Source organism: Phaethon lepturus, unplaced genomic scaffold (genome assembly GCF_000687285.1).
Source record: "Phaethon lepturus isolate BGI_N335 unplaced genomic scaffold, ASM68728v1 scaffold54650, whole genome shotgun sequence".
NCBI classification, from domain to species: domain Eukaryota; kingdom Metazoa; phylum Chordata; class Aves; order Phaethontiformes; family Phaethontidae; genus Phaethon; species Phaethon lepturus.
In genome coordinates, this window is record NW_010510833.1 from 4,676 (window position 1) to 15,869 (window position 11,194).

The 11,194-nt window shown below is 43.5% G+C and overlaps 1 protein-coding gene across 1 annotated transcript; it reads right to left on the reverse strand.

Annotated features, from left to right (window-relative positions):
* Positions 1-5,488: 5,488 nt before the first annotated feature.
* LOC104615301 (protein SCO1 homolog, mitochondrial) lies at positions 5,489-10,943 on the reverse strand (the record flags this gene model as incomplete). Its single annotated transcript, XM_010281967.1, has 4 exons — positions 5,489-5,855; positions 9,486-9,601; positions 9,715-9,807; positions 10,746-10,943. Coding segments are annotated over 4 exons (536 nt in total), but the record flags the coding sequence as incomplete, so codon positions are not given.
* Positions 10,944-11,194: the final 251 nt, after the last annotated feature.

The following is an 11,194-nucleotide window of genomic DNA, read 5'->3' on the forward strand; positions in this document are numbered from 1 at the left end:
AGCAGGAGGTTGGACTACAGACCTCCTGAGGCTCCTTCTCTTCTGAAGTATTCCATGATCTGGAATGAAAATGCAACACTGGGCTTTGCAGACATTTAAAGCCACCTCTGTACCTCTTCAGTCCCTGACTCTGCCCATGCTGGTGGTGAAAACATTCCTAAAATGGCCAGCTTCACCCGTGTGGCTTAAATATCACCCATTAGTTCAGCTAGGAGCTACGTGAGCAGCACATGAGGGATATATTGCCTTCCTTAAGTAGACAAATGGAGCCGTCCCTCATTGCTCAGACATCCCAGTCCCCAGCCTGGGATGGCATCAGCTCTGCAGTCAGTACTACAGATGCCAGCCACTCTCAGAGAGATGCTATTTCCCACCGGTATTTTACAGGACAAGTAGGCTGGGGCTGAGCACGGTGTGGGCACACACAGCAATGCTCTGCAGATTGGCCTCTGCCGGGCGTGTACTCTACCATCCGTCTGTCCACGGGGTACCCAAGGGTCCCCATTTACCTGAGGTAACAGAGGTTCACCTTCACAGCACCAGGCTCCAACAAGTTTGGTTCACAAATGAAACCTATAGTCCAGTAATGTTTCCACAGGGGAGACTCACTTAGGGGGCCAGGCACCCCTCGGCCCCAGTCCAGCGCCTGGGGCAGCCACAAGCAAGGAGTTGTGTCACCAGCTTTCCCCTGCCAGACCTGAGCTCCCTTTTGTGGGCCGGGCACTGCACTCTGGGCTACATGGCATTTGGGTACAATGAGTACAGAAGGAGTTTGCTCTAATACCGAAGAAATACTGGACATCCACTGACAAAGGGTCTCCAAGACCACCCAGCTTATTCCCTTTCCCCAACTACATAGCCACCCCTTGAACAGCTCTGCCTTCTCTTGGTGAGCAGTCAGCACAGCCTTTGGTCCTTCTAAACATGCAGGGAACAGAGCTATGCTCTCTGCTGTCACCAAGGCAAGGCAGTGAAAGCCTAACAGTTGCCTAAACAACAGATTTAGTTTCTTTAAAAAAACCCAAACAAACAAACAAAAACCCCAGAAAAACCTCATTTCCAAAGAAAGTTTTCCTTCTGTCTCCTGGGAAAGGCCAATGGAAAAAGAGATGGGCAGGGTCAATCTGAGCAGCAGAAAGAAGCAGGACATCAGCTACTCCCACTGCCAGGAGGCAAGCTATGTGCTTGAGTGCCATGATGTGGCCCACAGGCCAGCCCCTCCACCCTAAATATTTCTGTGCCCTTCCCACAAGCCCCCCAGTCTGCCACAAGCTTCCTGTGTTAGCTGGTTCTGCCTTTCAGGGTGCATGAAAACAAATTAAAGGACATGAAACTTATGCCAAAACATTTGGGAGAAAACAGAAATCTTTATTTTTCTCTGTAGTGGGACTCAGCTGTAAATTAGCTTTAGGAAAATAAATGTAAATGGGGTCAGCCTTGACACCCTGCAGTCCACAGGCTTTGTACCAAGTTTGCAAAGCCTCAGGACAGAGGCTTGGCAGCCTTGCCTCATCCGAATTTCTACTTACTTCTACTTTCTTTTAACTTGGCTTAGCCAATTTTTTCTTCTGAGCAGGTGGTTCTGTCTGATTTATATTTGCTTATAATTGCTTCATATAACTCTAGTTTTATACAGATTGTACTCTGTGTAGAATAAACTATTTGTCATTAACATGCTGATGCAATATAAAGAAATTCAAGCCTGATATGACAGCAGAGGCCTTGAGAAGTGCAGACAAAGGATGCTGTGTAGAGAAGTACAGCCATGGGACGATAAGAGGTGGGGCAGAGACTTGGCCCTTGAGAATCCACAGCCGTAAACAACTCATGAGTGGTCAAATAAGGAAATACAGACCTGCAGGTGTTACCCATAAAAAACAGTTTTGTCCAGAGACCAAGCATCCAACATATGCAAAAGCGCACAAGAGGCGCAACTTGGAGTCACACAATGGAAAAAAAAGAGCATCTTGGGGTATGACTGACTTCTTTAGAAACAGTTTTTGTTGCACAGATAAGAGAGATGAGCAGGTGTTTAACGGCAATCTACTGTTATCCAGTAATCCTTCAGGAACAGGAGTCAATTTTTCACTATTTCTGTCCTGCTGCCAGTAACAACAGTTAAACCCGCTCCCTTAAAGCCACCTCCTGCTGCAGAGTGGGCACAAGCCCCTTCTGTGCTTCCATTATATACAAAACACCACCAGCACAGTGATTTAGGGGGACACTCAAGGAAACTGCCATGCTTTTCATGCATGCTCTCCTGTGAAAAATGGAGGGGCAAACCTCAACACAAAGGGAGGGCTCAGTCCCAGAAGGCTGCATACTGGCATGACAGGGAGAAACCCCACATGGCACAATCCACAGTCCTGGCATTTCGGTGACTGCTGCTGGCAGCGATCTCCCACACCACCAGAAAAGACAGGTGCCCAGAGCAAGCCCTGTTCCTGGCGGAGGCTACCACATCCACCAAATTCGAACCACTCCTCTACTTAGTGGTCAGTTAAGTAAAAAGGATTTTAAAAAAATACACCCTCTCTCTCCCTTAGCCCCACAACCAAATGGGTATTATGAAACTTTTCAGTCTCTAAAGATTCAAATTACAGTATTAAAATTCATCTTCTCTCTACAGGGTATCTTAAGCTCTTGGGTGTAATCAAGAGAAGCACAAATAGACTTTAAAGAGGCAAACAAAATATCCTCTCGAATCAGGTGGCCCATTTCTTAGTCACATTCCCACCAGGTCTTCTACATCAGTCTTCTCAAAAGACACAGAACAGATAGGAATGAACTCTTCAATACAGAAGGAGCAGCAAGACAGGCAGGACAAATTCCGCCCCAACCCCCAGCACCCAAGGAAAATATTCAGATTGTTTCTGACTTGTTCAGGAAGGAAAAAAATATTTCCCCTACGCAAGTAAGGGGAATAACAATTTGGGGACTTAGAGCACATGAGAGGGCATTAAAAAGGCTGCACAGGCCTGCACTTCTAAACGTTGTCTCCACCAGCAGTACTCGCTGCTAGTTTCTGTTTGTTACCAGTTAACATGCACAACTTGTCCACCACAGATAGAGCCTATTGAATGGCCAGTGTTGGGCCACTGAGACCCCTAAGAGGTGGTATTTCGATGTTGCTTTTATCACAAGAGCAGATAAATATAATTTATTGCTTTCTATACCCTAATGCACTGTATTGCACAAGTTATCCCCAAAACAACCGCATTCGAAGTTCAAAAAGGAGATGACATTCCCTGGTAAAGGTCCCAATGGAAAAAGGCAACAAAAACACACTCACCTGGAGCAGGGAGGCTCAGTGCACTGAGTACAATCTCAACAAGACAAATTTCATAGAAACACAGAAGTGCTGGTTGGAAGGGAGGTCCAGAGGTCTCCAGTCCAGTTTCCCACAGGACACCTCTCTTATGAGGACAGGCTGAGAGTTGGGGTGTTCAGCCTGGAGAAGGCTCTGGGGACACCTTATTGCAGCGTGACAGTACTTAAAGGGGCTGATAAGAAAGATGGGGACAGACCTTTTAGCAGGGCCTGTAGTGGTAGGACAAGGGGTGATGGTTTTAAACTATAAGAGGGCAGATTTAGACTAGATCCAAGGAAAAAATTTCTGACAATGAGGGTGCTGAAACCCTGGCCCAGGTTGCCCAGAGAGGTGGTCGATGCCCCATCCCTGGAAACATCCCAGGTCAGGTTGGACGGGGCTCTGAGCAACCTGCTCTGGTTGAAGATGTCCCTGCTCACTGCAGGGGGGTTGAACTAGATGGCCTTAAAACGTCCCTTCTGACCGAAACTATTCTATGATAGGACTATCACCACCAGGTCAAGCCGTTCCCTGTTGTTTCAAAACGAACTGGTGCACAGCCACCTGGACAAAGAAATGCAGAGCTATTAGGTGCCAGAAGTCAACACTGTAAGGGAAGTTTTGAAAATAAATTACCTCCAGGATTGTGGGGAAAAATAAAAGGTGAGGAAAGACTCTTTAGATAGAATGCTGACATTTGCAACCACTCCATGAAAATAAAATTATTATTGCCAGGGTGCCACTTATCACAGACAGTAATATTATTGATAACGCCTTGGATCTGACACAGCTTCTAATTGATGGAAAACTTAAAGTGTGGAATTTCCTTTGGAAGCCACTCCTATTGCCTACTGCAATCAAGCCAGTCAGCACAAGGAGGAAAAAAACCTAACTTCCTCTTCAGACGTTGAGTTTAATTCTACCAAGACACTCCCACTATAACCTGATACAGAAAAATTCTTGCTGATCCTTTAAAACAGAAAAAACCCCTTCTATAAACTATCTACTGTTTGAGAGGGAAGGAAAAAAAAAAGCCCCACACTATCTTGCAACTTCAGAAATCTTCCTTCCTTGACAGAGCTTTACCAGAAGAGTGCAGTCTTAGACATACTCTATCACAGTAACCTTCCCAACACCCTCAGGAGGTCACCACAGGATAGGGAAGCTGATGTGGACCTAAACTACTTTATCATGTTTTATAACTGTTCTGGAACAGGCTAGGTTTACTGTTTTTCAGGATTTTTGAAAGATGGAAATCTACCATAGACACACTGCACCTTCCCTCATACAGGAACATTCTCTTCCAACCCCTACACTCAGAAGAACACCAAGTAGGTGTTCTGTGTGAAACGCTCTGGGGCTTGCACCACGAACTTCTCTGTTTTGTCTCCTGTAGACCATTCTCTGGGGTTCAGCTACCTTAAAAAAGCACATTCAGCTTATGGTTTTGCACTACTATAGATAAACACTACTATCTAAAAAGAGATAAAACAGAGCAAGAATATGAAACTTGAGCAGTATACAAAGTTCTGATGATATTCTAGTCAAACCTAACCAAGGAAAAAAAATATATATTGCTTATACAAAGTAATCTTTATTTTCAAATGCTGAATGCATTAAATTTATCTGATTGACAGCATGAACACAGACCCCCTTCATCCTCCCCACTGCACTATTCAGCACAGCACAATCAGGATGACTACGCATAAAACCATATAGACGAGAAGAAAAATCTATTTGCAACCCATTACTCATTTCCTTCTAAGTTAACAGCATTCACCTGGAAAAATTACCAAGAAAAAACAACATTTCATTTCTGCATTCAGATGAAGAAGAGATCAGGCACACTACGGGGCTGGTCCCATGCGTGGAAGCTGCTGATGCTTTCAGTGCTCTTCACCTTCTTAACCTTGATAAAGAAGTACTCTTAAGGCTGTCCTGCTTATAATATTGTAACTGCCTCTCCCAGAAGGCAAAACAGTGAAGAAAAAAAAAGAGGGCAGGAGTCCTCTGAGAACGTCATGGCCCACATGGCTTTTCATCAGGTAATCATCCTCCTGCAGTGACCGTCCTTCACTGATGTCTTGCCAAGAGATACCAATTAATTTTACCAGCAATACACACATTCTTCCCACATGAAAAGTGTCTTCCATTTTTTGCTCCCAACAATGTTTCAGAGAAGTCCCAAATTTCATTCTGTAGTCTATACCTTGCCACAGATAATATCCATGAGGAAGGCTCTATAGAGATTTTTGATAATGGTATTTTGCAGAAGTATGGTTGCCTTTCTTATGTGGGAGAAAGGAGGCATGTAGTGACAAGATGTTATACTTGTATGCTTCTGCTTTAACTCCAGTGCCCAATTACAGCCAAACCTACAGGTGATGTTCATGCCAGTCTTTGAAGACCTTGTGTTTTAGGATCTGTATTTTCTCATGTGTGCAGCAATAGAAGCAGAAATCTCAGTGCTCCTCTTATTCTGGCCGTAATAGTCCACAAAGTCACCATCTGGCCCGAGAAGGTACATTATTATTGTGTGATCCACCTGCAAGAGAGCACATTGTGGCTCGGTAAAAAAAACCCCTGCGTACCTCTTAAAGTCAGCAGCAACAGCATCACGTTCAGCCTTTGGTTTAGCTGTCTAAGAAGACTTCTCACCAACAAGTCAAAGCAAGGTAAGGAAAACCTAGGCACCACCTTGGCAACCTTTTCTGGTTTTACCCAAGAAAATAAAGAGAGAAAACCAGCTGCATACTCGGAACATGTGAAGCAGACTGTAAGCAGACGAGTCTTCCCTAAGCTGCTGGCACCCTTCCCACAGCACAGACAAGGCTGGCGCAAACCTGTGGCTAATGGTCTTTCCTCCTCACTTTTCCCATTTTCCCCCTACTTCTCATGATGCTCCATGACCCCCACAAGGCATTCAAGCTCCTGCTGCTAATATGATGTAAATCCAATATAAACAGATATATTTCACCAAAGCAAGTTCACTGTCAGTGCAAACAATGGGACGAAGAGCATCACTGGGACACAGGAGCTGCAGATAAAGGAGCTGGTGCAGAGGGAAATACATCTGCTGGGAGGGGGCTCCCTCTACTGTCCGAATTGAAGTAACCTAAAGAAATGTGCAAAGTAACAACTACATTTGAGGTATTCTGACTTATTTACATAAAAATTAACTCCACTGTAAATTTATTTTAAATGCCACTCCAAGTACTACCTGCATCTGTGATGCCATCTTTATGAGCAAAGACACAAAATACTGAAAATGGAGGCCATGAATCTGCAACTGCAAGTGACTACATCACCTCACTGCCACTGGAGAAAAAGAAATTAAATGTACTGAGAGTACAACTGTATTTGAAATGAAGAAATCATTTCAAATAATTTCTTCAATGATCAAACAATCAAAGAAATCACATAAACACTTCCAGTACCACAAGCATTAAACCAGGATGCATTAAACTTAATGGGATTACTGTCACTGAAAGAACGTTTCTCAAAATTTTACTGAAGAAGGTTTAATTCAAATATTTTAATCTAGTTTGAAATGTTCAAGATAAGACCACAATATCAAGTTTTGTACGACAATTTTTTTAAGGAACCTGAATCACAATTTAGATCCTTCAACTGGAAACTAGTGGGGAAAACAAAAAAAAAAAAAGTAGCCTGCTCAGAGCATCTCCCTGCCTATGGAAAATGAAATACAATCAGGATGGAGTGCACTTTGTGTGCAAAAGACCACTGTTTTTCAATCTGTGCCTGAAGCCTGCTCTGTTCCCACTGTATGCACAGAAGATCATCATTTGAGTTTCAATGTAATCTGGTAAACCACAGAATACAACAAGTAAATTGGATATTTTGGTATTCAGGGTATTTGCATGACAACCAAGGGATCAGGACCAGAAAGCACAGGTTCATGAAAGGCAGGTCCTGCTTGACCAACCTGATCTCACAGAATCAGAATCACAGAATAATTAAGGTTGGAAAAGACCTTTAAGATCATAAAGTCCAATCATCAACCCAACACCACCATGCCCACTACGGGCACAAAACCAGCCTCAAGCTCTCCTCCCAGGTCTGCTGTTGCTGCTACCCTCTTCCCATTTTGTTAGAGACCTGTGTCCTCTGGCCTTCCTGCTCTGAGCACACAGAGCTCACTGCTTCTCAAAACCAAGAGCCTATGACAAATCCTGAAGAGATGCAGGTACACTTTTCCTCCCTGGCACCATGTCTGGGGCTTCCAGGCTGCTCTCCTGCTCTCAATTCACTGGCCTTTCTTCCTCGCTGCACCTCCCTTCTCTCAGACTTGCAACCCTAGCACAGACCAGTCGTATTTTCCCTGGATCCTGAATCCCTTCTCGTACTTTATTACATCTGTAGACTCATTCTCCAGTTTGGTTTCACCCTCCAGTCTCCCTTGAAGCTGCTGTCATCTGTAGTTATTTTCCTTGGCCAAACACCTGTACTTCCCCTTCAAATCCAGGTGTGGTTTGCTAGAATCCACGTGATTTACCTCATAAGCAGCAGGACTCCTTCAGCTTTTCTGGCTTCTTTCCATCATCTCTCCTCAACTTCAGTTCACCCATTTAGTGTCAGATTCTACTGATTTTTTCCCTTTTCCTGAGCAGGCATCCTTTGCCAATCCTGTTCCTATCACCTATTCTTGCATTTACACCAGCCCCCTTGTAAAAATCTGATTTTAAGCAGTATCTTTAGATTGATTTCAGATTGATTTGGTGTTGAATTTCTCCAGTAAGCTTCTCTGCTCCGTTCAAATACAGTATCTTAGACACAGACTTCTTCAGCTACTGAGTTGCCACTTTAAGCGAAAACAAGTTCTTTATGTCCCACTTCGCACCCCTTTTAGTAACGTAGAGTAGTGCACATCACCAGTATGATTCTGTGTCCTCTTTACTGAGATCACGTGGTGCTCTTGCTGTTTCTTTCTATGCACCATTTTTGTTCCACCAATCTTTTTGTCCATGAGGATAATTTATTTGCTGCAGTCAGGTGGTTTTAAAAAACAGATTAAGAATAGACAATAGTGGATTAGACCAAAACTAATCTGCCTCAGCATCCTACCTCAAACAGTGGCCAACAATGGTTGTTTTAAAGAAGAATACAAAACCGGCACCAAAAATATGCTATCTTCCTCTATTACCTCCCAGTTTCCAAACATTTTTAGCTCACAGGCTTCCTGAGCTAGGCAAGATTTCTGTGTGTTTCATAATCCTCAACAGATTGTTTTTTCCAAAGACTAACAAGTCTCCCAGTGGACTCCCATAAACTTCTACTATTTGCATCTGCAGCAAGGGATTCTACTTCTCACATGCCCACTACAGAAAGAACCATCACCTCTCCTTTCGAACCTGTTTTTAGTTTTCTCTGATGCCCTTAGTTCTTGTGTGAAGAAAAAAAAAAAAATGAAGATCATATAACATATGTCGTCACTTATCATATCACTTGTACCTAATTTACTCTTCCAGTCTGCTCAGGGTGTGGCAAGTCAGGAAGGCCTTGGCAGCATGTCTGAGCTACACTTCCAGAGAGTAAGATTTGACTACCCAGTTTAGCCTCACTTAAACTTCAGTTTCCTCCTTCACACTATTACTCTACGTATTTTATTCCCACTTAATTTAGTATTAACATGCTCTCTCTTCCAGGTCATCTGACACAGCAGGAAGATCCCCACAGTATTTGCAGGCAGACTTTGCATCATCCAAGTCTCTTGGCAGGAAAACCCTGCTCCTTGGTGTCAGTTTGGCAGGGAAAAAAATACCCACTTTTACCTCTCATTTCTCCCTCTTCCTATTGCCTTAATTTCCCAGTTCCATTTTCACTTTGGAGCACATAGGAAAACAGCCAGACAAAAACATTGTATGATAAAAAACTAAGTGCAAATTACTGCCAGGCTTGCTAGCTCATATGCTATTCTGTATGCAGGCCTGGCATTGCACACTTTTAGAACACGCTTCAGCGAGGTTCTGAGCTTGTAAGAGGGCCCCTTGGTTCTGACTGAGACCCCTAAAACACAGCTTAACACATCAGTGCAACAGGGCTCTGTCATATAGGACTTCAGCATAGATTGCAAAAGCTGCCTTCTGATTTTAAAAATCTATATTCTGCTCTTACCCCAAGTCTTTCATTAGGCAAAGGCCCTACATTTACTTACTATGTAATCACTGTCTTCATCTTTGGGACCTTCACTGTAATATACACGGTAAGCTTTGGCCACTTGGTCAATCTGTGCCTTGGTACCAGTCAATCCGACCAGCTTCGGAGAAAATTCTAGACAGAAAGAAGATATTTACACATTTTAGTGAGAAGAATCCCATCAAGAGCTTCCTTTTCAGTGTTCTGTATTACATGCCATAAGATACTGAGGAATAAAACAGTAATACCTTTAACATATCTGGCAATGGCTTCTTCATTGTCCCTCTCAGGATCAATGGTGATGAAGAGTGGGGTCAGATTAGGCAAAGATGGAATTCTATCTGTGACATTAACAACTGTTATTTTTCTTAGAAAAACAGAAGTAATTTCTCACCTCCCTTCAAACAAGCTCACCGCCAACCTACCATAACAGCAATCCAAGACCACCCTAAGTGACAAAAAAAAAAAAAAAAAAAGACATTTTGTGCAGCTTAATTCATGTAATTTGTGAATAAAGCAAATGACATGAAATCAAATGCTCTGTGCTTGTGCTGGGTGAAGTGAAGCTACACTTCCAGCGTCTCAGCTGGAGACCCGTCCCTGCTTAGGAGAGATGACAAATTGGCTCTGATGCAGAAAATGCCAGGTCATGATGCACGTACCAAAGCACAATGGTAGATATAACGAAAGCACGCCTGTGATGGTGGAGCAGGAGGACAGGCGAAGACACAACTCAGGCTATTTTCTTCCTGTTCCAGACATAGCCTTCACTATATTTTCTTCACTTTAGTCCCTGCTCCCACCTGCTTGGTTACTATTATCTGTAACTCTTCAGGGCCTGCAGGCTGAGAAAACCACCTCTATCATACATCCTTCCCCCAACCTCCATTCCACAGCACAGTCACTCTTAGAAGAGACTCTCACAGAGATTTGTTCTCAGAATGAATAAAAGAGAAGGAAAAAAACCCTAATACACGCCACAACCACTTCTTGGCAAAAATACAATACAATGGCACCATGCCCTGTAACCTGCCACCGTCACATTTTATTACTATGAAGCCCCTTGTTGCAGAAAGATCAGTGCTGTCATGCTATAAATATCAGATCCTAGTGATGGGCAGATTGATGTATGTATCACTTAGCAATTAATTCAACTACAGAATAGTAGTCAACAGCATTTTTTAAAAAAGATCACAACTTACTACCATTTGCAGTATTTTACCACAGTAAACCTGGGCCTCCCATAAAAAGCACCGCTACACCAACTGAATTCCCATACCAATTTCATCTACCACTTCTATCATTTTCTCCAGTTCATCAGGACAGATGTCAGGGCAGTGTGTGAAGCCAAAGTAGATCAGCACCCACTGGCCGATGTAGTCCTTGCTGGTCTTGGGCTGTCCCTCATGGCTGATGAGTGAGAAGGGTCCTCCTAGCAGCGGTTTCCCAATGCCTCGGTTTCGTTCCTTCTCCAGCTCTACAAAAAACAAGAGGAGATCAAACACATCCATGCCACAATCCATGCTGCTCCCCAGGCGAGCCTCAGAAGCAGTCGAGAGTCAGGCAACCTCACAGATGCCCAGGGCATCGATATGTCAGGATCTACCAATATCCACCATGCAGAAGCCCAATGTGGACCAGACTTCCAAAAAGCATTCCATTTTGGTCAAAATAAAATATATCACTAAATGCCTTTGAAACATAATAATTGTCATTTTTATTTAAAAA